Source organism: Pseudophryne corroboree, chromosome 3 (assembly GCF_028390025.1).
Source record: "Pseudophryne corroboree isolate aPseCor3 chromosome 3, aPseCor3.hap2, whole genome shotgun sequence".
NCBI classification, from domain to species: domain Eukaryota; kingdom Metazoa; phylum Chordata; class Amphibia; order Anura; family Myobatrachidae; genus Pseudophryne; species Pseudophryne corroboree.
In genome coordinates, this window is record NC_086446.1 from 735,712,885 (window position 1) to 735,740,446 (window position 27,562).

General features: G+C 44.4%; 1 protein-coding gene across 1 annotated transcript in view; it reads left to right on the plus strand.

Moving 5' to 3' along the window:
* C3H10orf90 (chromosome 3 C10orf90 homolog) overlaps positions 1 to 27,562 on the plus strand; it is a 392,649-nt gene that overhangs the window by 183,461 nt on the left and 181,626 nt on the right. Inside the window, exon 3 of the mRNA XM_063963768.1 lies at positions 18,661 to 19,570. Within this exon, the coding sequence (XP_063819838.1) occupies positions 18,661 to 19,570 (910 nt within the window). The remainder of the gene's footprint in view (positions 1 to 18,660; positions 19,571 to 27,562) is intronic.

A 27,562-nucleotide genomic window follows, 5' to 3' on the forward strand; every position in this document is an offset into this window, starting at 1 on the left:
AAAAGGGGGTGGGGACTCATGGAAAGGGGGTGGGGCTTCATGGCACCCCTGTTCCCGTCATTGTTGAGGCATGCCCAGGCTCTCCTGACACTGTGAATAGATGCCATGCTTATGCACACAGCATCTATTCACCCATTCCTTACCCGTCTGTGGGAGACTGCATCCCGTGGGTGGGACAGACCTAGAAAAAGCGGGTTGGAGTTATGATCATATCCTTCTTCTCATTCTCTAGGATAAGGGCCCCTATTTTGCTTGTACCCCTGGTAGTCTTATGATCTACCAACCGTTTAGTAAAATCAAAAGGAGATTTTATACATATGGGCCCTCATTCCGAGTTGTTCGCTCGTTAATTTTTTTCGCATCGCAGCGATTTTCCGCTAACTGCGCATGCGCAATGTTCGCACTGCGGCTGCGCCCAGAAAATTTGCTAAGAAGTTTGGTATTTTACTCACGGCATTATGAGGTTTTTTCTTCGTTCTGGTGATCGGAGTGTGATTGACAGGAAGTGGGTGTTTCTGGGTGGAAACTGTCCGTTTTCTGGGAGTGTTTGAAAAAACGCTGCCGTTTCTAGGAAAAACGCGGGAGTGGCTGGAGAAACGGGGGAGTGTCCGGGCGAACGCTGGGTGTGTTTGTGACGTCAAACCAGGAACGACAAGCACTAAACTGATCGCACTGGAAGAGTAAGTCTCGAGCTACTCAGAAACTGCACAGAAATATCTTTTCGCAATATTGCAAATCTTTCGTTCGCAATTCTGCTAAACTAAGATTCACTCCCAGAGGGCGGCGGCTTAGCGTGTGCACTGCTGCGAAAAGCGGCTTGCGAGCGAACAACTCGGAATGAGGGCCACGGTGCAGTGTTGCAGCTTTTTAACCATTGCACTCCACAGTGTTTACTAGCAAAGTAATAAGCAATATTAAGCTTGCTTATAATAATATGTAAGAATATTTACAGAGCTTTTAAGTCTTCCCAAAATTAATAGCACAAGTGTTTGGACTTTAAATGTAATTGAATTCAGAAAATTTAATTTTATTAGCAGTTTGCATCACATCTCAAGCGTAGTGATACAAGCATTAATCACACTGCAGCAGAAATATTTACCTAAACATGGACATCAGTTTATATTTTATTAATTAATGCTTAAAACACTCATTACTATATGCTCACGGGCCCAGTAAACAAAAGAAATATAATGAAAATACTGTAACTGTGTCTAAACTCACAGAGATTCCCATTATCTTTTAAATCTTAGTATTTGGAAGCCTCAATATTAGCCCCAATGATAAAGTTATACCACAGTCCCTCCTTGGCAGTATATTCTTTATAGACCAATTTGCCTTAAAAATACTCCTAGAACTAACTAGAACGTAATCACTATGCAGGAAAAATAATAATACAAGGATGGGAACTTTATCTGGAAACCATTTATCTGGGAAGTTCTTAAAAAAACATATATATATATATATATATACAGGTTGAGTATCCCTTATCCAAAATTCAAAATCCCACATTTTTGGGACTCCTACGGAGAAGATGACATATATATTATATATTATGTGTATATATAGTTATATTATAAAGTAGAGATGAGCGGGTTCGGTTCCTCGGAATCCGAACCCGCCCGAACTTCATGTTTTTTTACACGGGTCCGAGCGACTCGGATCTTCCCGCCTTGCTCGGTTAACCCGAGCGCGCCCGAACGTCATCATCACGCTGTCGGATTCTCGCGAGGCTCGGATTCTATCGCGAGACTCGGATTCTATATAAGGAGCCGCGCGTCGCCGCCATTTTCACACGTGCATTGAGATTCATAGGGAGAGGACGTGGCTGGCGTCCTCTCCGTTTATAGAGAAGAGAGTGAGACAGTAGAGAGAGACACAGTAGTAATTTTGGGGAGCATTAGGAGGAGTACTAGTTACTTGCTGAAGTGATAGATAGTGTGACTGTATATTATCTGACTTGTGGGGGAGACACTGACAGTGGGGAGCAGTTAGAGTCTGAGAGCAGGACTCAGGAGTACATATAACGTACAGTGCACACTTTTGCTGCCAGAGTGCCACACTGCCATTGTGACCACACTGACCACCAGTATAATATATATTGTGATTGTCTGCTTAGGAGCACTACTTGCAAGTTGCTGATAGTGTGACCAGTGACCTGACCACCAGTCACCACCAGTTTAATATATATATATATATATATATATATATATATATAATTGTATATAATATATATATAATATTGTATACCACCTACCCGTGGTTTTTTTCTTTTCTTTCTTCTTTATACATACTACTATAGTAGCTTACTGTAGCAGTCTGCGGTGCTGCTGAGCTGACTGTGTCCAGCAGGTCCATCATCAGTCATTACATAATAAATATATATACCTGTCCGGCTGCAGTACTAGTGATATTATATATATATATATATTGATTTCATCTCATTATCATCCAGTCTATATTAGCAGCAGACACAGTACGGTAGTCCACGGCTGTAGCTACCTCTGTGTCGGCAGTCGCTCGTCCATCCATAATTGTATACCACCTACCCGTGGTTTTTTTCTTTTTCTTTCTTCTTTATACATACTACTATAGTAGCTTACTGTAGCAGTCTGCGGTGCTGCTGAGCTGACAGTGTCCAGCAGGTCCGTCATCAGTCATTACATAATAAATATATATACCTGTCCGGCTGCAGTACTAGTGATATTATATATATATATATTGATTTCATCTCATTATCATCCAGTCTATATTAGCAGCAGACACAGTACGGTAGTCCACGGCTGTAGCTACCTCTGTGTCGGCAGTCGCTCGTCCATCCATAATTGTATACCACCTACCCGTGGTTTTTTTCTTTTCTTTCTTCTTTATACATACTACTATAGTAGCTTACTGTAGCAGTCTGCGGTGCTGCTGAGCTGACTGTGTCCAGCAGGTCTGTCATCAGTCATTACATAATAAATATATATACCTGTCCGGCTGCAGTACTAGTGTGATATAATATATATTGATTTCATCTCATTATCATCCAGTCTATATTAGCAGCAGACACAGTACGGTAGTCCACGGCTGTAGCTACCTCTGTATCGGCAGTCGCTCGTCCATCCATAATTGTATACCACCTACCCATGGTTTTTTTTTTCTTTCTTCTTTATACATACTACTATAGTAGCTTACTGTAGCAGTCTGCGGTGCTGCTGAGCTGACAGTGTCCAGCAGGTCCGTCATCAGTCATTACATAATAAATATATCTACCTGTCCGGCTGCAGTACTAGTGTGATATAATATATATTGATTTCATCTCATTATCATCCAGTCTATATTAGCAGCAGACACAGTACGGTAGTCCACGGCTGTAGCTACCTCTGTGTCGGCAGTCGCTCGTCCATCCATAATTGTATACCACCTACCCGTGGTTTTTTTTTTTCTTTCTTCTTTATACATACTACTATAGTAGCTTACTGTAGCAGTCTGCGGTGCTGCTGAGCTGACAGTGTCCAGCAGGTCCGTCATCAGTCATTACATAATAAATATATCTACCTGTCCGGCTGCAGTACTAGTGTGATATAATATATATTGATTTCATCTCATTATCATCCAGTCTATATTAGCAGCAGACACAGTACGGTAGTCCACGGCTGTAGCTACCTCTGTGTCGGCAGTCGCTCGTCCATCCATAATTGTATACCACCTATCCGTGGTTTTTTTTTTTCTTTCTTCTTTATACATACTACTATAGTAGCTTACTGTAGCAGTCTGCGGTGCTGCTGAGCTGACAGTGTCCAGCAGGTCCGTCATCAGTCATTACATAATAAATATATCTACCTGTCCGGCTGCAGTACTAGTGTGATATAATATATATTGATTTCATCTCATTATCATCCAGTCTATATTAGCAGCAGACACAGTACGGTAGTCCACGGCTGTAGCTACCTCTGTGTCGGCAGTCGCTCGTCCATCCATAATTGTATACCACCTACCCGTGGTTTTTTTTTTCTTTCTTCTTTATACATACTACTATAGTAGCTTACTGTAGCAGTCTGCGGTGCTGCTGAGCTGACTGTGTCCAGCAGGTCCGTCATCAGTCATTACATAATAAATATATATACCTGTCCGGCTGCAGTACTAGTGATATTATATATATATATATTGATTTCATCTCATTATCATCCAGTCTATATTAGCAGCAGACACAGTACGGTAGTCCACGGCTGTAGCTACCTCTGTGTCGGCAGTCGCTCGTCCATCCATAATTGTATACCACCTACCCGTGGTTTTTTTTTTTCTTTCTTCTTTATACATACTACTATAGTAGCTTACTGTAGCAGTCTGCGGTGCTGCTGAGCTGACTGTGTCCAGCAGGTCCGTCATCAGTCATTACATAATAAATATATCTACCTGTCCGGCTGCAGTACTAGTGTGATATAATATATATTGATTTCATCTCATTATCATCCAGTCTATACTAGCAGCAGACACAGTACGGTAGTCCACGGCTGTAGCTACCTCTGTGTCGGCAGTCGCTCGTCCATCCATAATTGTATACCACCTACCCGTGGTTTTTTTTTTCTTTCTTCTTTATACATACTACTATAGTAGCTTACTGTAGCAGTCTGCGGTGCTGCTGAGCTGACAGTGTCCAGCAGGTCCGTCATCAGTCATTACATAATAAATATATCTACCTGTCCGGCTGCAGTACTAGTGTGATATAATATATATTGATTTCATCTCATTATCATCCAGTCTATATTAGCAGCAGACACAGTACGGTAGTCCACGGCTGTAGCTACCTCTGTGTCGGCAGTCGCTCGTCCATCCATAAGTATACTAGTATCCATCCATCTCCATTGTTTACCTGAGGTGCCTTTTAGTTGTGCCTATTAAAATATGGAGAACAAAAATGTTGAGGTTCCAAAATTAGGGAAAGATCAAGATCCACTTCCACCTCGTGCTGAAGCTGCTGCCACTAGTCATGGCCGAGACGATGAAATGCCAGCAACGTCGTCTGCCAAGGCCGATGCCCAATGTCATAGTACAGAGCATGTAAAATCCAAAACACCAAATATCAGTAAAAAAAGGACTCAAAAATCTAAAATAAAATTGTCGGAGGAGAAGCGTAAACTTGCCAATATGCCATTTACCACACGGAGTGGCAAGGAACGGCTGAGGCCCTGGCCTATGTTCATGGCTAGTGGTTCAGCTTCACATGAGGATGGAAGCACTCAGCCTCTCGCTAGAAAACTGAAAAGACTCAAGCTGGCAAAAGCACCGCAAAGAACTGTGCGTTCTTCGAAATCCCAAATCCACAAGGAGAGTCCAATTGTGTCGGTTGCGATGCCTGACCTTCCCAACACTGGACGTGAAGAGCATGCGCCTTCCACCATTTGCACGCCCCCTGCTAGTGCTGGAAGGAGCACCCGCAGTCCAGTTCCTGATAGTCAGATTGAAGATGTCAGTGTTGAAGTACACCAGGATGAGGAGGATATGGGTGTTGCTGGCGCTGGGGAGGAAATTGACAAGGAGGATTCTGATGGTGAGGTGGTTTGTTTAAGTCAGGCACCCGGGGAGACACCTGTTGTCCGTGGGAGGAATAGGGCCGTTGACATGCCTGGTGAAAATACCAAAAAAATCAGCTCTTCGGTGTGGAAGTATTTCACCAGAAATGCGGACAACATTTGTCAAGCCGTGTGTTGCCTTTGTCAAGCTGTAATAAGTAGGGGTAAGGACGTTAACCACCTCGGAACATCCTCCCTTATACGTCACCTGCAGCGCATTCATAATAAGTCAGTGACAAGTTCAAAAACTTTGGGCGACAGCGGAAGCAGTCCACTGACCAGTAAATCCCTTCCTCTTGTAACCAAGCTCACGCAAACCACCCCACCAACTCCCTCAGTGTCAATTTCCTCCTTCCCCAGGAATGCCAATAGTCCTGCAGGCCATGTCACTGGCAATTCTGACGAGTCCTCTCCTGCCTGGGATTCCTCCGATGCATCCTTGCGTGTAACGCTTACTGCTGCTGGCGCTGCTGTTGTTGCTGCTGGGAGTCGATGGTCATCCCAGAGGGGAAGTCGTAAGCCCACTTTTACTACTTCCACCAAGCAATTGACTGTCCAACAGTCCTTTGCGAGGAAGATGAAATATCACAGCAGTCATCCTGTTGCAAAGCGGATAACTGAGGCCTTGACAACTATGTTGGTGTTAGACGTGCGTCCGGTATCCGCCGTTAGTTCACAGGGAACTAGACAATTTCTTGAGGTAGTGTGCCCCCGTTACCAAATACCATCTAGGTTCCACTTCTCTAGGCAGGCGATACCGAGAATGTACACGGACGTCAGAAAAAGACTCACCAGTGTCCTAAAAAATGCAGTTGTACCCAATGTCCACTTAACCACGGACATGTGGACAAGTGGAGCAGGGCAGGGTCAGGACTATATGACTGTGACAGCCCACTGGGTAGATGTATGGACTCCCGCCGCAAGAACAGCAGCGGCGGCACCAGTAGCAGCATCTCGCAAACGCCAACTCTTTCCTAGGCAGGCTACGCTTTGTATCACCGGTTTCCAGAATACGCACACAGCTGAAAACCTCTTACGGCAACTGAGGAAGATCATCGCGGAATGGCTTACCCCAATTGGACTCTCCTGTGGATTTGTGGCATCGGACAACGCCAGCAATATTGTGTGTGCATTAAATATGGGCAAATTCCAGCACGTCCCATGTTTTGCACATACCTTGAATTTGGTGGTGCAGATTTTTTTAAAAAATGACAGGGGCGTGCAAGAGATGCTGTCGGTGGCCAGAAGAATTGCGGGACACTTTCGGCGTACAGGCACCACGTACAGAAGACTGGAGCACCACCGAAAACGCCTGAACCTGCCCTGCCATCATCTGAAGCAAGAAGTGGTAACGAGGTGGAATTCAACCCTATATATGCTTCAGAGGTTGGAGGAGCAGCAAAAGGCCATTCAAGCCTATACAATTGAGCACGATATAGGAGGTGGAATGTACCTGTCTCAAGCGCAGTGGAGAATGATTTCAACGTTGTGCAAGGTTCTGCAACCTTTTGAACTTGCCACACGTGAAGTCAGTTCAGACACTGCCAGCCTGAGTCAGGTCATTCCCCTCATCAGGCTTTTGCAGAAGAAGCTGGAGGCATTGAAGGAGGAGCTAAAAGGGAGCGATTCCGCTAGGCATGTGGGACTTGTGGATGGAGCCCTTAATTCGCTTAACAAGGATTCACGGGTGGTCAATCTGTTGAAATCAGAGCACTACATTTTGGCCACCGTGCTCGATCCTAGATTTAAAACCTACCTTGGATCTCTCTTTCCGGCAGACACAAGTCTGCTGGGGTTCAAAGACCTGCTGGTGACAAAATTGTCAAGTCAAGCGGAACGCGACCTGTCAACATCTCCTCCTTCACATTCTCTCGCAACTGGGGGTGCGAGGAAAAGGCTCAGAATTCCGAGCCCACCCGCTGGCGGTGATGCAGGGCAGTCTGGAGCGACTGCTGATGCTGACATCTGGTCCGGACTGAAGGACCTGACAACGATTACGGACATGTCGTCTACTGTCACTGCATATGATTCTCTCACCATTGAAAGAATGGTGGAGGATTATATGAGTGACCGCATCCAAGTAGGCACGTCAGACAGTCCGTACTTATACTGGCAGGAAAAAGAGGCAATTTGGAGGCCCTTGCACAAACTGGCTTTATTCTACCTAAGTTGCCCTCCCACAAGTGTGTACTCCGAAAGAGTGTTTAGTGCCGCCGCTCACCTTGTCAGCAATCGGCGTACGAGGTTACTTCCAGAAAATGTGGAGAAGATGATGTTCATTAAAATGAATTATAATCAATTCCTCCGTGGAGACATTGACCAGCAGCAATTGCCTCCACAAAGTACACAGGGAGCTGAGATGGTGGATTCCAGTGGGGACGAATTGATAATCTGTGAGGAGCGGGATGTACACGGTGATATATCGGAGGATGATGATGAGGTGGACATCTTGCCTCTGTAGAGCCAGTTTGTGCAAGGAGAGATTAATTGCTTCTTTTTCGGTGGGGGTCCAAACCAACCCGTCATTTCAGTCACAGTCGTGTGGCAGACCCTGTCACTGAAATGATGGGTTGGTTAAAGTGTGCATGTCCTGTTTATACAACATAAGGGTGGGTGGGAGGGCCCAAGGACAATTCCATCTTGCACCTCTTTTTTCTTTAATTTTTCTTTGCGTCATGTGCTGTTTGGGGAGTGTTTTTTGGAAGGGCCATCCTGCGTGACACTGCAGTGCCACTCCTAGATGGGCCAGGTGTTTGTGTCGGCCACTAGGGTCGCTTATCTTACACACACAGCTACCTCATTGCGCCTCTTTTTTTCTTTGCGTCATGTGCTGTTTGGGGAGTGTTTTTTGGAAGGGCCATCCTGCGTTACACTGCAGTGCCACTCCTAGATGGGCCCGGTGTTTGTGTCGGCCACTAGGGTCGCTTATCTTACTCACACAGCTACCTCATTGCGCCTCTTTTTTTCTTTGCGTCATGTGCTGTTTGGGGAGTGTTTTTTGGAAGGACCATCCTGCGTGACACTGCAGTGCCACTCCTAGATGGGCCCGGTGTTTGTGTCGGCCACTAGGGTCGCTTATCTTACTCACACAGCTATCTCATTGCGCCTCTTTTTTTCTTTGCGTCATGTGCTGTTTGGGGAGTGTTTTTTGGAAGGGCCATCCTGCGTGACACTGCAGTGCCACTCCTAGATGGGCCCGGTGTTTGTGTCGGCCACTAGGGTCGCTTATCTTACTCACACAGCTACCTCATTGCGCCTCTTTTTTTCTTTGCGTCATGTGCTGTTTGGGGAGTGTTTTTTGGAAGGGCCATCCTGCGTGACACTGCAGTGCCACCCAGTGACGTGCGGTGGGGTGAGGCAGGTGAGGCAGAGCCTTTCCTGTCATACTAACGTTTGTGTCAAAGGTTTGACTGTATAAAGTATATGAAAAATACAAAGAATATGTTTGAAATATCTTCTTTGCATTATTCTAATCATTTTTATAGTTAAAACTCTGGAGTAAAAAGTCTATGGCCGGTGAGGCAATGCCTCACCTGCCTAACCTTTCCGCACATCTGTAATCAAAACTCACCAAATTTCCAGGAGTTTTTACTGCTGCACCTGTTTATAATGCCCAGATGTACCTTTTGGCTCATATATTGCATGTACATCTGGCTCTGATGCCAGCCAATGCCTCCTGAGCCATTTAGCTCACCGCACGTCCCTGGTGCCACTCCTAGATGGGCCAGGTGTTTGTGTCGGCCACTAGGGTCGCTTATCTTACTCACACAGCTACCTCATTGCGCCTCTTTTTTTCTTTGCGTCATGTGCTGTTTGGGGAGTGTTTTTTGGAAGGGACATCCTGCGTGACACTGCAGTGCCACTCCTAGATGGGCCCGGTGTTTGTGTCGGCCACTAGGGTCGCTTATCTTACTCACACAGCTACCTCGGTGCAAATTTTAGGACTAAAAATAATATTGTGAGGTGTGAGGTATTCAGAATAGACTGAAAATGAGTGGAAATTATGGTTTTTGAGGTTAATAATACTTTGGGATCAAAATGACCCCCAAATTCTATGATTTAAGCTGTTTTTTAGGGTTTTTTGAAAAAAACACCCGAATCCAAAACACACCCGAATCCGACAAAAAAAATTCGGTGAGGTTTTGCCAAAACGCGGTCGAACCCAAAACACGGCCGCGGAACCGAACCCAAAACCAAAACCCAAAACCCGAAAAATTTCAAGTGCACATCTCTATTATAAAGATATATAATATAATCTATATGTATATGTGTCATTATCTCAGGAGGGGAACCAAAAATGTGTGATTTTTAATTTTGGATAAGGGATACTCAACCTGTATATATATGTATATATATATATATATATATATATATATATATATATATAGAAAGGGGGGACATGATAGAAATTTTCAAATATACCAAGGGTTTAACAAAGTCAGGAGGGAAGGAAACATTCTTCAAAGGAAGAGAAGTATTAGAACACGAGGACATGCACCGAGACTGGAGGGAGACAGGTTCAAGGGAAATGTAAGGAAGAATTACTTCACAGAAAGGGTAGTGGATAAGTTGGATAGCCTCTCATAAGAGGTGGTAGAGGCTAAGACTGTAGAGCAATTTAAACATGCTTGGGATAGGCATACTGGATGAATATCCTTACAAAGAACTAAGGGCCTAATTTTGAGTTGATCGCAGCAGCAAATTTGTTAGCAGTTGGGAAAAGCCATGTGCACTGCGGGGGTGGGGGGTGGGGGCAGATATAACATGTGCAGAGAGAGTTAGATTTGGTTGGGGTGTGTTCAAACTGAAATCTAAATTGCACTGTAATTATAAAGCAGCCAGTATTTACCCTGCACAGAAACAATATAACCCACCCAAATCTAACTCTCTCTGCACATGTTATATCTGCCCCACCTGCAGTGCGCATGGTTTTGCCCAATTGTTAACAAACTTGCTGCTGCGATCAACTCAGAATTACCCCCTAAGTTCAAAAAGGGTTGAGATTACCTAAAGGATAAAAAAAGGGGTCAGACTAGATGGGCCAAGTGGTTCTTATCTGCCATCAAATTTTATGAAAACGTTTGAGGCGAAAAGGTTTTTTCACAGTAAGGACAATACGTGTTTGGAATTCCCTGCCTGAGAGAGTAGTAATGGCGGACTCAGTCAACACCTTTAAGAATGGGTTAGATAAATTCCTATTAGATAAAAATATTCAGGGTTATTGTGCGTAGGCCCGCATTATAGTTAACATAACTAGTCCTAATATAAAAATAACTAGTCCTATAATAAGACTGCATAGGAGACCACAAATAGGTTGAACTCGATGGACAATTGTCTTTTTTCAACCTTAGTTACTATGTTTGGGAACGCCTGCGTTTTTCCGGACACTTCCAATAAACGTTTAGTTACCACCCACAAAAGGCCTCCTCCTGTCAATCACCTTGCGAACACCCGTGCGATCTGCCCGTTGTTGTTGTCCGACGTGCGTGCGCATTGTGGTGCATACACATGCGCAGTTAGTACCTGATCGCCTGCTGTGCAAAGCAGCAATCAGGTATGAATCAGGCCCTAGTGAGTACTGTGCAAAAGTTTTAGGCAGATCTGGAAAAATACTGCAAAGTAAGAATGCTTCCAAGAATAGAAGCGTTAATACAGGTTGAGTATCCCTTATTCAAAATGCTTGAGACCAGAAGTATTTTGGATATCGGATTTTTCCGTATTTTGGAATAATTGCATCCCATAATGAGATATTATGGCGATGGGACCTAAGTATAAGCACAGAATACATTTATGTTTCATATACACCTTATACACACAGCCTGTAGGTCATTTTAGCCAATATATTTAATAACTTTGTGTATTAAACAAAGTTTGTGTACATTGAGCCATCAGAAAACAATGGTTTCACTATCTCACTCTCACTCAAAATATTCGGAATATTCCATATTTTGGAATATTTGGATATGGGATACTCAACCTGTAGTTTATTTTTTTATCAAGTCACAAAATGCAAAGTGAATGATCAGAAGAGAAATCTAAATCAAGTAAATATTTGGTGTGACTACCACCCTTTGCCTTGAAAACAGCATCAATTCTTTTAGGTACACTTGCACAGTTTTTGGAGGAACTCAGCATGTAGGTTGTTCCAAACATTGTGGAGAACTAACCACAGATCTTCTGTGGATGTAGGCTTGCTCTAACCCTTCTGTCTCTTCATGTAATCCCAGACAGACTCAATTAAGTTACGATTAGTGCTCTGTGGAGACCATATCATCACTTCCAGGACTCCTTGTTCTTCTTCATGCTGAAAATAGTTCTTAATGACATTGGCTGTATGTTTGGGGTCGTTGTCCTGCTGCATAATAAATCTGGAGCCAATCAGAAGCCTCCCTGATGGTATTGCATGATGGATAAGTACCTGCCTGTATTTCTAAGAATTGAAAACACCATTAATCCTGACCAAATACTCAACTCCATTTGCTGAAGTGCAGCCCCAAACTTGCAAGGAACCTTCACCATGCTTCACTGTTGCCTGCAGAAAATCATTATTGTACCGCTCTCTAGCCCTTTGGTGAACAAATTGCCTTCTGTTGCAGCAAAATATTTAAAATTTTGACTCATCAGTCCGGAGCACCTGCTGGCATTTTTCTGCACCCCAGTTCCTAAATTTTCGTGCATAGTTGACTCGCTTGCCCTTCTTTCCACGTCGAAGGTACTGTATGGCTTTTGGCTGCAATTCTTCCATAAAGACCACTTCTGGCCAGACTTCTCTGATCATTAGATGGGTGTACCTGGGTCCCACTGGTTTCTGACAGTTCTGAGCAGATGGCACTGCTGGACATTTTCTGACTTTGAAGGGAAGTAAGCATGATATGTCTTTTATCTAATGCACTAAGTTTCCTTGGCCGACCATTGCATCTATGGTCCTCAACGTTGCCCGTTTCTTTGTGCTTTAATACAGGCAGATAATTATTCATCATGCAATACTACTAGGGAGGCATCTAACTGGCTCCAAATTTATTCGGCTGCAGGAAAATTACCCCAAACATACGCCCAATGTCATTAGGAACTACAGTATCTTCAGTGTAAAGGAGAACAAGGAGTCATGAAAGTGACGATATGGTCCCCACAGAGCCCTGATCTCAACATCATTAAGTCTGTCTGGGAGAACATGAAGAGACAGAAGTATTTGAGCAAGCCTACATCCACAGAAGATCTGTGGTAAGTTCTCTAAGATGCTGGTTTGAAGGTAAATATTGATTTGATTTAGATTTCTCTTCTGTTCATTCAATTTGCATTTTGTTAATTGATATATAATAAAGGATGGACATACAACCACAGTAATGTGAGGAGTAATGGGAGGACTTTTAAGCAGAATATAACTTGCTGCGGTGGTGCCAGGCTATTCAGCCTTGGAGCATATCTGCTTTTATATAAAGCTAGCCCACCGCAGGGCTGATTTATGGTGAGAGATCTCCATTGATTTATTGCACAAGCCACCTTATTGAAATAGTCCCACCTGTACTGTCCACATATGTAATTATGGATGTTTCATGTTTTATTGGCTATTTTATTAATGTTATTTTTTATCTGTGAAAATAAATTATCATTTATTGTATATTGTTTGGAATAGGTCTTGTAATAGGTCTTGTAACATTCCATTAACAGAGGATTCACGAACTCCTATTTAACGGAGGGGTCATCTATAAGGTCTAGCGCCAGTGTACTGTACAATTCATAGCTGCCATTTTGTTAATTGATAAAAATAAACTATTTACACTTCTATTTTGAAAGTATTCTTACGTTGTAGTATTTTTTCCACACCTGCCTAAACCTTTTGTACAGTTCTGTGTGTATATATCTACTGTATCTATCTATCTATCTATCTATCTATCTATCTATCTATCTATCTATATATATTATTGATAAAGATCCTAAATTGAGGATCGAAACGTCGACTTAAAAAGCCGAATCTCGACTGAAATAAAGTTATTGTAAAAAAGTTAAGTTGCTGGAAATCATTTGACCGGATGAGTGCTCCTCCACACCGCTGGACTCTTGTCTATATATATATATATATATATATATATATATATATATGTATACACTGCTCAAAAAAATAAAGGGAACACTAAAATAACTTACCTATTGAATGAAGATTTGGTGCAAGATAGCGGTTACAAATTAATTAGAGCGAAGATGCTGAAGGTGGTAGCTTGTCTAAACTGTTAATGTTGAATAGGGATATAACATGCTAGCTAGCATGTTGATTTTAGAGAACATTCAATGGTACAGGTAGAAAAAAATGGTGACAGATTGGTTTTGGACATTAAAAAGACAAACGGTCAGGAATAACAAAAAGTTACAGTATTAAATTTCAGTTTGCAAATTACTCACTACTTAATGCAAAATTGCTGAAAGTGGTCGCATAACTAATAATCAGCTATTGATATTAAATAGGGATACATGATGCTGGCATGCTAAATCTGAAAGCATTCAATAGCAATAAATTGAAAGTATCTTTCTGAAGTACTGGCAGGTTGAATTAAAGTGCATTCCAATAGTGCACTACCATAACAACAAAAACCAGACAGACCTTCTAACATAAGAGAGTCTTAAAAGGAATTGGATCACCGCAGCATTAAAATAATAATAACTGAAAAGTCCCATATATACGATACCAGGAGATACCAGGATGTGGTATGAACTGTGCACAGTTCAGCTCCAGTAAGCACAAACGGACGTTTCACCGGGGGTGGCTTGTTCACTGTGTCCCCTGGTGAAATGGCCGTTTGTGCTTAGTGGAGCTGAACTATTGCACTATTGGAATGCACTTTAATTCAACCTGCCAGCACTTCAGAAAGATACTTTCGGTTTATTGCTACTGAATGCTTTCAGATTTAGCATGCCAGCATCATGTATTATTATTATTACCAGTTATTTATATAGCGCACACATATTCCGTAGCGCTTTACAGAGAATATTTGCTCATTCACGCAGGCGTGTCCAGCGGAACGGAGGGCGGATGTCTGACATCAAAGCTGGCTCCAGCATCGCAGAGATCGTCGTACAGGGTAAGTATGTCCAGGGCTAGTCTTCTTCTGCTTGAAACTTTTTTAGCATAGTAGGGCTGCACAAGCGATCACAGCCCTGCTAAGCTAAAATACACTCCCCCATAGGCGTGGACTAGTTGATCGCAGCAGCACCAAAAAGTTGCTGGCAGCGATCAACTCGGAATGACCACCTATAAGCGTTAGTATCTAACCCTGACCCTTACCTTCTCTCTTTGAGATACAAAAAATGTATTTTTTTCTTCTATCTTTGGATCTATCATGTAGCGAATTAGTTCATACCAGGAGACCTCCAGTAACAGAAGGCACTTAGAATTGGTCTACATTATAATTCTAAATTATTTTTACTTGTGCCTCTGTTTCCATCATTTTGGATATCCATCAGGGACTCCAATGTTCTTAATTTCTTCACCTTAGGTGCTTCAAATTTGATTATTTGAATCTCACGATTATCTTTATTCTTGATAACTATACTAATCCAAGAGTTGATAATCTCTTGTGCGGATTCTTTGTATCTAGATTTTTTTTGTTAAATGAAATTAAAAGTTAAATTTTAATAAATTTCTACATTTCAAGTGTGCCCCAACACAGAGTCTTTCTTTTCTCTCTTAATACACACATAATGCCCATAGCAGTAGTGTCACTTATACACATAATTCCCACAGTATTGCCGCTTATACACATAATGCCCATAGCAGTAGTGCTGCTTATACGCATAATGCCGATGGTAGTAGTGCCACTTATACACATAATGCCCACAGTATTGCCGCTTATACACATGCCCACAATATTGCCACTTATACACATAATCCCCACAGTATTGCCACTTATACACATAATGCCCACAGTATTGCCACTCATACAGATAATGCCCACAGTAGTAGTGCCACTTATACACATAATGCCCACAGTATTTCCACTCATACAGATAATGCCCACAGTATTGCAGCTCATACAGATAATGCCCGCAGTATTGCCGCTCATACAGATAAAGCCCGCAGTATTGCCTCTCATACAGATAATGCCCACAGTATTGCAGCTCATACAGATAATGCCTGCAGTATTGCCACTCATACAGATAATGCCCACAGTATTGCCACTCATACAGATAATGCCCACGGTATGGCAGCTCATACAGATAATGCCTGCAGTATTGCTGCTCATACAGATGCCTGCAGTGGTGCCGTTATATACTTCATGCCCACAGCTGCCCCCCTGAGCCCCCCATCCACAGCAAAGTACACTTACCCACTGTGGACATCTGCAGGGCTCCTCACTCATGGCACTCAGCAGGCAGACAGTGAGTGCAGTATCTGGGAGAGGAGGAGCAAGGTCAAGACAGCAGTGCAGCTCCGGCAGCTTGAGTGAGCTTCTCCGCACACTACAGAGAGGAAACTGAAAGCTCTGTTGGGAGCTTTAGTTTATTATCAGTTGCATCACAGAAATGCGGTGTTGTTGGCTCCTTGTTAATCGGCAGTTAGTAGAGTCTGGAACTTGAGCTCCGCCGGCTCTAAGCTACTGCTGCATAGGGAGGGACTGTTAGGTGATCACCTGCCCCTATAGTAACCCCCCCCCACCACCACCACCACCACTCCCTCTAGTTGCGGCCATGTAAGGTTGGGTCATTCGCAAGGCTGGTTCTCAGATCTACAAAACTAATCCCGCCTGTTTTTGATGGCATATAAGTCCCTCCTCCCTCATGACTCAAGGTGCAATTTCACATTGCAAATGACAGGAAATTAATGTTATTTGTTAATAATACAGTAGGAACAAAAAGGGTCCAAATTACATGATTTTAGGAGGTTATTCATGTTCGTTAGCAAACCAAAAAAGTTAGCAATTGGGCAAAACCATGATGCACTGCAGGTGGGGCAGATGTAACGTGCAGAGAGAGTTAGATTCAGGTGGGTAATATTGTTTCTGTGCAGGGTAAATACTGGCTGTTTCATTTATGCACTGCAATTTAGATTTCAGTTTGAAAACACCCCATCCAAAACTAAATCTCTCTGCACATGTTACATCTGCCCCACCTGCAGTGCATCATTGTTTTGCCCAATTGCTAACTTTTCTGGTTTACTAACAACTCTGAATTGTCCTGTTAGTTGTTTTTATCAACTTTAAAGAAATCCAAAACTGAATCTGAACCAAAACATTTGATGGTGGTACTGAAACCATGGGTGGGATGTAATGAAAACTGAGTTGGCCGGAGATGCAGGACGTTTTTTAAAAGTGGCAAATATGAACAAGGCAAAGCCATGACTTGCACATAATTGCCGCTTTGAAATCATGTCCGATTTAAGCTGAGAACCAGCACCTCCGGCCAACTATGACTTCATTACATCCGACCCCATAACCAAAACTCTGAGGATGATTTTGCTAAAATCAAAATGTGGAGATCCGAGCACATGCCTAATTTAAATTGTGTGCTGCCCATGAACTTGGATGGTGGGATGTGCTATGTCAACAGGCTCAGGTCCTTTTTGTGTTCAAAATGATTTACGAAAAAAGAACCCTCATACAGAAGAAAAAAACAAAAAAAACAAATGGCAATTATTTTATATATTACCTACAGTTTGTTAAATAGATGTATCACATATATAGGAAAATAACACAGAAAATAATTATTTCTGCTGCATTGCAGAAAATAAAAATCATATTGCCATTTTAAATCCTGCGGCCAGAACTACCGACAAGTGCCGTTACTTAGTAAATAAACCCCATAGTGTTTTAGTAAACAGCCGTAAAGTCAGGTCCAGCGGCTCCAGTCTCTTCTGATCCTTACACCCCATCTGATTTAGAGGAGAACGTTACAAAAGTAAACTGTCAACATATATTCTAGACTCAATTTCCTGTACGGTATTAGCGTTGCTCATGCTTGCGTGCACTTTAGCTGCATTGATTTTTTTAATTAGTTGATCTAGTAAAAAACAATAAAAAAACAGCTTTTTGTTCTTTACAAGTAGCACAAAAGAATCCTTAAGCTCGTTTGAACAATGGTCAGATGGGAGACATCTACCTAACCCCTTTCATTTAGGAGATATACTGTATGTCTGCTAAAGGACTTAGCAGTCACTTTATTAACTTGTTAACCTGGGCTTAATTAATTAACTGATACAAAATAAACATTTTATGTTATTAAATTAACACAGCATAGGTTAATTTAGGAAAACAGTAGGTGTTACGTTCAAGAGCAGATTAATCTCAAGTGTCTCATGGACCTTACACCTCCCTCAATGGATCCAGGCAAGGTGGGTGGTGTATTTAGATGGAGCTGAGGAAGTAGTGCCCAGTGTCCTACAAGGTAGGTGAATCCATAATGTACTTATCGGAAAATGTGCACACATGCGCATACATATGGGGTATAAAGTGTGTGTGTATTAATTACAGTGTGTATGATTATAGATAAGGGTGTATATACAATAATCAATCATTATGGCATGCTTAGAATGCTCCTAACAAAATTAACCTTTGCAGTGCATACACATTTTTTATCCAATGAAGACTTGCCCATGTGGAGACTGGAGAAAGCGTTTCAAAGAATGCACAGGTGATGGCAGTAATACTCATCCATTTGGTACTGTACACTAGGCTTCACTGAAGGTCACCTTGGCCCTGCAGAAGCCGGATTGCACAAACCAAACCATGACCAAGATGGCGCCGTGCATACGCAGATAAACTATTGGTGTCCATATTGGTTAAGGTTAAGGAATAAAGTTTCCTTAGAGGAATGATTTTGTTGGAGGCTGCACAATCCACTTCTAACAACATTAACTATTAAAAAAAAAACATAAGTCAAGGGCTACAATTTTTGAAAGGCTTAGATATTATTTATTTTGGAGTCGTTGTCCTGCCGTGTGCATTATATTCAAATTACACAATTTCATTTCATCCACAAAAATGGAAATGGAAAAAACAAAAACTTAAAAAAAAGATGTGTTTTACAACATAACATTTGAATAATTTGAATTCTTTTCCTCCCGCAGAAATTTCTTGGATTTCACACTTCTTAACTGACTTTATCCCTCCTCATTTCGCAGATGATTGATGAGCCTGAATCTGAAGACGATAGGAGGCATCTTTCCTCACTTTCTGTGATCACTGAACCTAAAGCTTTCAGTACGCGGCAATCTCTGGTTAATCACAATTCAGTCAGCATTAACAGAACATTCACACCACTTCCTATCAAAATAGAGATTCAAACACCCTCAGATAAAGCAACATGTAGAGCAAACATCTATCCTGCCAGGGAAAAACACAGTCTGGATACGAGAAAAGGATTTTCCTCTATTACAATTACAGCCAGAAGATATATTGCATCTTTAAGCAACGCTCCAAAGGAAATTAGCAGTGACCCAGCTTCTTCTCTGTGCAGAAGTAATGACTTATTAATGAAGGCTCCTGTTTCGTCAGATGAACATGATCAGCAATGTAGATATTTAGATAGCGGAGATTATTATAGCCAGAGTTTCAAGCCTTCTGGATTCCTTCAGTCTCAGGAACTTTTTTGTCAGCCTGGCATCATTTCAAATGTTGAGGCCAATCACGTAGGATTAAAGGAAAGCGACGGCAACAAGAATCACAAACTGTTTAGCTCCGTTGTCTGCATAAAAAGGAATCAGAATTTTCCACGAACTATTTATTACGTATATAGGTTCTTTTATCTTCCTCTTGGTCAATACCATGCAGCCAACCAAAGAATTTATAAGTCAACAACGTCCTTCAAAATTAAGGGCCCCCCAGTGAAGCCAGCCAATACTTGTATCAGGAAGCCTACAGCTCTAGCTATACCTGATTCCTCCCAGGATAAACCAGAGGCACAAACCTCAAGCCCCTCATTTGAACTTCAATACACAGTTGATGAAGCCAAACAAGAAATTCAGGCACACCAAGAACAAAGATGCCAATATGAGCCATGCCAAGGTGTTTCCCACTACCTAAATATGAAAGGTGAGGATCAGTGTTCCTGCGTAGAAACAATTAGACTTAATCGGAATTCTTGTGGTTTAGTTTGTCTGGAAGGTTGGACAGTATTAAGCTAGTTACACACTATGCAGTTATTTGGTTGGCTTAGTAATAATCGTGTGATCAGCCTGTTTTTTTTGGTGTAGCTTGAAGGCATGAGCATTTTGTCCAAGAGTTGATGAAATGGTCCAAAAACGTCCACAAACAATTAAATTCGATTTTCCAATAAGTCAGTTTTGACAAAAGATATTGGACAAAGGTCCCGATAGTGTGCAATGTGTGCAGGCTAATTAATGCCCATATTTCCAACGGTTTATCCTGATTACTTCATCCTTTTGTGGGCGGAGATATGCAAATTATGTGTGGTGTGGCAGTAAATTGGTAAAAAAAAATATGCTTAGTGTGACCTGCTGATATTGGGCCCCTTCACTTGCCAAAAAATCTCCCCGATTGTTAGGACAACCAAAGAATCAAATAGTGTGTAGCTAGCCTTAGACCAATAGTTATTGACAGACCAATCATACTGTATATCTTTTAGGGTGTAATAAATGCTTAAAAAAAAAAAAGATTTTACTTACCGGTAAATCTATTTCTCGTAGTCCGTAGTGGATGCTGGGGACTCCGTAAGGACCATGGGGAATAGACGGGCTCCGCAGGAGACAGGGCACTTCAAGAAAGAATTAGGATACTGGTGTGCACTGGCTCCTCCCTCTATGTCCCTCCTCCAGACCTCAGTTAAGGAAACTGTGCCCGGAAGAGCTGACAGTACAAGGAAAGGATTTTGGAATCCAGGGTAAGACTCATACCAGCCACACCAATCACACCGTATAACTCGTGATAAACTTACCCAGTTAACAGTATGAACAACAACAGAGCATCAGATAACCCTGATGCAATCATAACATAACCCTTATTTAAGCAATAACTATATACACGTATTGCAGAAGAAGTCCGCACTTGGGACGGGCGCCCAGCATCCACTACGGACTACGAGAAATAGATTTACCGGTTAGTAAAATCTTATTTTCTCTAACGTCCTAGTGGATGCTGGGGACTCCGTAAGGACCATGGGGATTATACCAAAGCTCCCAAACGGGCGGGAGAGTGCGGATGACTCTGCAGCACCGAATGAGCAAACACAAGGTCCTCCTCAGCCAGGATATCAAACTTGTAGAACTTTGCAAAAGTGTTTGAACCTGACCAAGTAGCCGCTCGGCAAAGCTGTAATGCCGAGACCCCTCGGGCAGCCGCCCAAGAAGAGCCCACCTTCCTTGTGGAGTGGGCTTTTACTGATTTTGGAAGCGGCAATCCAGCCGCAGAATGAGCCTGCTGAATCGTGTTACAGATCCAGCGAGCAATAGTTTGCTTTAAAGCAGGAGCACCCAGCTTGTTGGATGCATACAGAATAAACAGCGACTCAGTTTTCCTGACTCTAGCCATTCTGGCTACATAAACCTTCAAAGCCCTGACTACATCTAGTAACTTGGAATCCTCCAAGTCACGAGTAGCCACAGGCACCACAATAGGTTAGTTTATATGAAAAGATGACACCACTTTTGGCAGAAATTGCGGACGAGTCCGCAATTCTGCCCTGTCCATATGGAAAACCAGATAGGGGCTTTTATGTGACAAAGCCGCCAATTCTGACACACGCCTAGCCGAAGCCAAGGCTAATAGCATGACCACCTTCCACGTGAGATATTTTATCTCCACGGTTTTAAGTGGCTCAAACCAGTGTGATTTCAGGAAACTCAACACCACGTTAAGATCCCAAGGTGCCACTGGAGGCACAAACGGGGGCTGAATATGCAGCACTCCCTTTACAAACGTCTGAACTTCAGGAAGAGAAGCCAGTTCTTTTTGAAAGAAAATGGATAGGGCCGAAATCTGGACCTTAATGGACCCCAATTTTAGGCCCAAAGTCACTCCCGACTGTAGGAAGTGAAGGAAACGGCCCAGCTGGAATTCCTCTGTAGGGGCATTCCTGGCCTCACACCAAGCAACATATTTTCGCCATATACGGTAATAATGTTTAGCCATCACGTCCTTCCTAGCCTTTATCAGCGTAGGAATAACCTCATCTGGAATGCCTTTTTCCGCTAGGATCCGGCGTTCAACCGCCATGCCGTCAAACGCAGCAGCGGTAAGTCGTGGAACAGACAGGGCCCCTGTTGCAACAGATCCTGTCTTAGAGGCAGAGGCCATGGGTCCTCTGTGAGCATTTCTTGCAGTTCTGGATACCAAGTCCTTCTTGGCCAATCCGGAGCAATGAGTATTGTTCTCACTCCTCTTTTTCTTATGATTCTCAGCACCTTGGGTATGAGAGGAAGAGGAGGAAACACATAAACCGACTGGAACACCCACGATGTCACTAGTGCGTCTACAGCTATCGCCTGAGGGTCTCTTGACCTGGCGCAATACCTCTGTAGCTTTTTGTTGAGGCGATGCCATCATGTCCACCTGTGGCAGTTCCCATCGCCTTGCAATCTGCGCGAAGACTTTTTGATGAAGTCCCCACTCTCCCGGGTGGAGGTCGTGCCTGCTGAGGAAGTCTGCTTCCCAGTTGTCCACTCCCGGAATGAACACTGCTGACAGTGCTTGTACGTGATTCTTCGCCCATCGAAGAATTCTGGTGGCTTCCGCCATCGCCACCCTGCTCCTTGTGCCGCCTTGGCGGTTTACATGAGCCACTGCGGTGATGTTGTCTGATTGAATCAGCACCGATTGGTCGCGAAGCAGGGTCTCCGCTTGACTTAGGGCGTTGTATATGGCCCTTAGTGCCAGGATATTGATGTGAAGGCAAGTCTCCTGACTTGACCACAGACCCTAGAAATTTCTTCCCTGTGTGACTGCCCCCCACCCTCGGAGGCTTGCATCCGTGGTCACCAGGACCCAGTCCTGAATGCCGAATCTGCGGCCCTCGAGAAGGTGAGCACTCTGTAGCCACCACAGGAGAGACACCCTGGCCCTGGGGGATAGGGTGATTAACCGATGCATCTGAAGATGTGATCCGGACCACTTGTCCAGTAAGTCCCATTGGAAGGTCCTCACATGGAACCTGCCGAAGGGAATGGCCTCGTATGACGCCACCATCTTTCCCAGGACTCTCGTGCAGTGATGCACCGACACCTGTTTTGGTTTTAAGAGGTCTCTGACCAGTGTCATGAGTTCCTGCGCCTTCTCCGTCAGGAGAAAAACCTTCTTCTGGTCTGTGTGCAGAATCATGCCCAGGAAGGGCAGACGCGTAGTAGGAATCAGCTGCGACTTTGGAATATTCAGAATCCAGCCGTGCTGTTGTAACACTTCCCGAGAGCGTGCTACACTGATCAGCAACTGCTCTCTGGACCTCGCCGGTATGAGGAGATCGTCCAAGTATGGGATAATTGTGACTCCTTGCTTTCGCAGGAGCACCATCATTTCTGCCATTACCTTGGTAAATATTCTCGGTGCCGTGGACAGACCAAACGGCAACGTCTGGAATTGGTAATGACAGTCCTGTACCACAAATCTGAGGTACTCCCGATGAGGTGGATAAATGGGGACATGAAGGTAAGCATCCTTTATGTCCAGAGACACCATAAAATCCCCCTCCTCCAGGCTTGCGATGACCGCTCTGAGCGATTCCATCTTGAACTTGAACCTTTTCAGGTAAATGTTCAGGGATTTTAAATTCAATATGGGTCTGACCGAACCGTCCAGTTTCGGTACCACAAACATTGTCGAATAGTAACCCCTTCCCTGTTGAAGGAGGGGAACCTTTACCACCACATGCTGGAGATACAATTTGTGAATTGCAGCTAACACTATTTTCCTCTCTATGGGGGAAGCTGGCAGGGCCGATTTGAGGTAACGGTGAGGGGGCATCACTTCGAATTCCAGCTTGTATCCCTGAGACACAATCTCTATAGCCCAGGGATCCACCTGTGAGTGAACCCACTTGTGGCTGAAATTTCGGAGACGCGCCCCCACCGGGCCTGGCTCCGCCTGTGGAGCCCCAGCGTCATGCAGTGGATTTAGTGGAAGCCGGGGAGGACTTCTGTTCCTGGGAACTAGCTGTATTGTGCAGCTTCTTTCCTCTACCCCTGCCTCTGGCAAGAAAGGACGCACCTCGGACTTTCTTGCCTTTTTGTGATCGAAAGGACTGCATTTGGTAATACGGTGCTTTCTTAGGCTGTGAGGGAATATATGGCAAAAATTTGACTTTCCAGCCGTTGCTGTGGAGACCAGGTCCGAGAGACCGTCCCCAAACAATTCCTCACCCTTATAAGGTAAAACCTCCATGTGCCTTTTTGAGTCGGCATCGCCTGTCCATTGCCGAGTCCACAGGACCCTTCTGGCAGAAATCGACATAGCATTTATTCTAGAGCCCAGTAGGCTAATGTCTCTTTGGGCATCTCTCATATATAGGACAGCGTCTTTTATATGCCCCAGGGTCAGTATTATAGTATCCTTGTCCAAGGTATCAAGTTCCTCAGATAAGGTATCTGTCCATGCTGCTACAGCACTACACATCCAGGCCGACGCAATTGCCGGCCTTAGCAGGGTACCTGAATGTGTATAAATGGATTTCAGGATACCCTCCTGCTTTCTATCTGCAGCATCTTTTAGGGTGTCCGTATCCTGTGACGGCAGGGCTACCCTCTTGGATAAGCGTGCTAAAGCTTTGTCTACCCTAGGGGAGGATTCCCAGCGTAACCTGTCCGTTGGCGGGAAAGGATACGCCATAAGCATCCGTTTGGAAATCTGCAGTTTCCTATCTGGAGATTCGCAAGCCTTTTCACATAACTCATTTAACTCATGTGAAGGGGGAAAGGTCACCTCTTGCCTTTTTTCCCCATACATATAAACCCTCTTATCAGGGACTGGGGTTTCCTCTGTGATGTGTAACACATCTTTCATTGCTATAATCACGTAGCGGATGGCTTTAGCCATTTTAGGCTGCAACTTTGCATCATCGCCATCGACACTGGAGTCAGAATCCGTGTCGATATCTGTGTCAACAATTTGGGATAGTGGGCGCTTCTGAGACCCTGACGGCCTCTGCGCTGTAGGATCAGGCATGGGTTGAGACCCTGACTGTCCCAAGGCTTCAGCTTTATCCAACCTTTTATGCAAGGAATTAACATTATCATTTAAAACCTTCCACATATCCATCCAATCAGCTGTCGGCGCCATCGGCGGCGACCCCACATTCATTTGTACCCGCTCTGTTTCCACATAGCCTTCCTCGTCAAACATGCCGACACAAGCGTACCGACACACCACACACACAGGGGATGCTCTATTTGAAGACAGTTCCCCCACAAGGCCTTTTGGAGAGACAGAGAGAGAGTATGCCAGCACACACCCCAGCGCTATATGTCCCAGGAGTCACACAGTAACTTAATGTTAACCCAGTAGCTGCTGTATAACTGTTTTTGCGCCAAATTTATGTGCCCCCCCTCTCTTTTTACCCTCTTTCTACCGTGATTCTGCAGGGGAGAGCCTGGGGAGCGTCCTCTCAGCGGAGCTGTGGAGAGAAAATGGCGCTGGTGAGTGCTGAGGAAGAAGCCCCGCCCCCTCAGCGGCGGGCTTCTGTCCCGCGTTTTGTGTAAAAATAATGGCGGGGGCTCATGCATATATACACTGCCCAACTGTATATATGCTGCTTTTGCCAAGAGGTACCTAATTGCTGCCCAGGGCGCCCCCCCCCCCCTGCGCCCTGCACCCTACAGTGACCAGAGTGTGTGGGTTTAGTGTGGGAGCAATGGCGCACAGCTGCAGTGCTGTGCGCTACCTCAGATGAAGACTGGAGTCTACTGCCGCCGATTTCGAAGTCTTCTTGCTTCACACGCCGGCTTCTGTCTTCTGGCTCTGCGAGGGGGACGGCGGCGCGGCTCCGGGATCGGACGACCAAGGGTGCGTTCCTGTGTACGATCCCTCTGGAGCTAATGGTGTCCAGTAGCCTAAGAAGCAGGACCTATCTTCTAGTGAGTAGGGCTGCTTCTCTGCCCTCAGTCCCACGTAGCAGAGAGTCTGTTGCCAGCAGATCTCTCTGAAAATAAAAAATCCTAATACTTTCTTATTAGCAAGCTCAGGAGAGCTCACTAAGGTGCACCCAGCTCGTCCGGGCACAGATTCAAACTGAGGTCTGGAGGAGGGACATAGAGGGAGGAGCCAGTGCACACCAGTATCCTAATACTTTCTTGAAGTGCCCTGTCTCCTGCCGAGCCCGTCTATTCCCCATGGTCCTTACGGAATCCCCAGCATCCACTAGGACGTTAGAGAAAAAAAAGGTACAAACAGTTGAGACCGAAGAAAATTTGTTTAATGTGGGCTTGATTCAGAGTTACACAAAGTCCGTTCTGTGGACGGATCTCACAACTGTCTGCAGACGCAACTTTGAGGAACTACAGGCAATTCAAGGCTGTACTTATCTCAGGCACATCTCCATTTGCTTGTTAGCGGATGTAAATCAGTGGCAACTGGACGATTTGCTAAGTGTTCTGTGGGTATATCATGAGTAGTGTGGGAATTACAGGCTATTCAGTCATGTGTATGCAGCGGGATGTGGTTATTATCCCAATGGTCAGGATCCTTGCGCATGAGATACCGACGTCGGAATCCCAACACACGACAGAATACCAAGGCTGGAATCCCGAATAGGGAAAGAACACTGACACCAGAATCCTGACCGTCGGGATCCCGATCGTCAACACAGCGGCCAGGGTAAGTATTCTGTCGGGGGTAGTGGGGGGCGATTAGGTTTAGGGTGCAGCGAGGGAAAGTTAGGGTTGGGTATCACTAGGGGGCGAGTTAGTGCTAGGTTGCGGGAGGGCGGTTAGGTTTAGGGTGCGGGGAGGGGCAGGGTTGGGTTTAGGCTCCTAAAAGGGAGGGTTAGGGTATGGTAGGGGGAGGGTTAGACTCCTTAACACCACATGGGGGTCATTCCGAGTTGTTCGCTCTGTAAATTTCTTCGCATCGCATCGATTTTCCGCTTAATGCGCATGCGCAATGTTCACACTGCGACTGCGCCAAGTAAATTTGCTATGCAGTTAGGAATATTACTCACGGTTTTTTCTTCGTTCTGGTGATCATAATGTGATTGACAGGAAGTGGGTGTTTCTGGGCGGAAACTGGCCGTTTTAGGGGCGTGTGGGAAAAAACGCTACCGTTTCTGGGAAAAACGCGGGAGTGGCTGGAGAAACGGAGGAGTGTCTGGGCGAACGCTGGGTGTGTTTGTGACGTCAAACCAGGAATGACAAGCACTGAACTGATTGCAGTGGAAGAGTAAGTCTCGAGTTACTCAGAAACTGCACAGAGATGTCTTATCGCAATATTGCGAATCTTTCGTTCGCAATTTTAAGATGCTAAGATTCACTCCCAGTAGGCAGCGGCTTAGCGTGTGTAAAGCTGCTAAAAGCAGCTTGCGAGCGAACAACTCGGAATGACCCCCCATGTCGGGATGCGATGTTGGTCTCCTGACCGTTGGTATCCCGACAGCCAGCATTTTCGTTTCCAACCCTATGCAGCAGTGACGTGCAGGGAGGTACTATTAAATGCTGGGGAGACACTGGCTAGTAATAGAACCAGATTTACAGATATATGAACCCGGTGCTTTATGTGGGCATTATACAAAGGTGCAGCAGAATACACAGGTAGCAGAACCTCTACAGATGTATCCTAAAACTTGGGCACTATCTGCCACCTACCAGGCAGGGGGTATGTTGCCCACCTGTGCCCCCCTGGCCCAGCCCCAGCAGCAATTCACCAGAACGTTCCCCTGCATATTTTTAGCCATCTTGATCATGAGCTTCCCCTTTCATTTTGGATGCTCCTGGTTGTACACTAGAGATGGCTACTGCGTGAATGTCTCAACACATTGACTCAAATCTTGTAGAATTATTTGAGTCACGAAAAGTTGGTGTGTCGAGACATGATAACATGATACTGCAGACCACACGCTGGCAATGCTGGGCGCACTGCACTCACTGACTG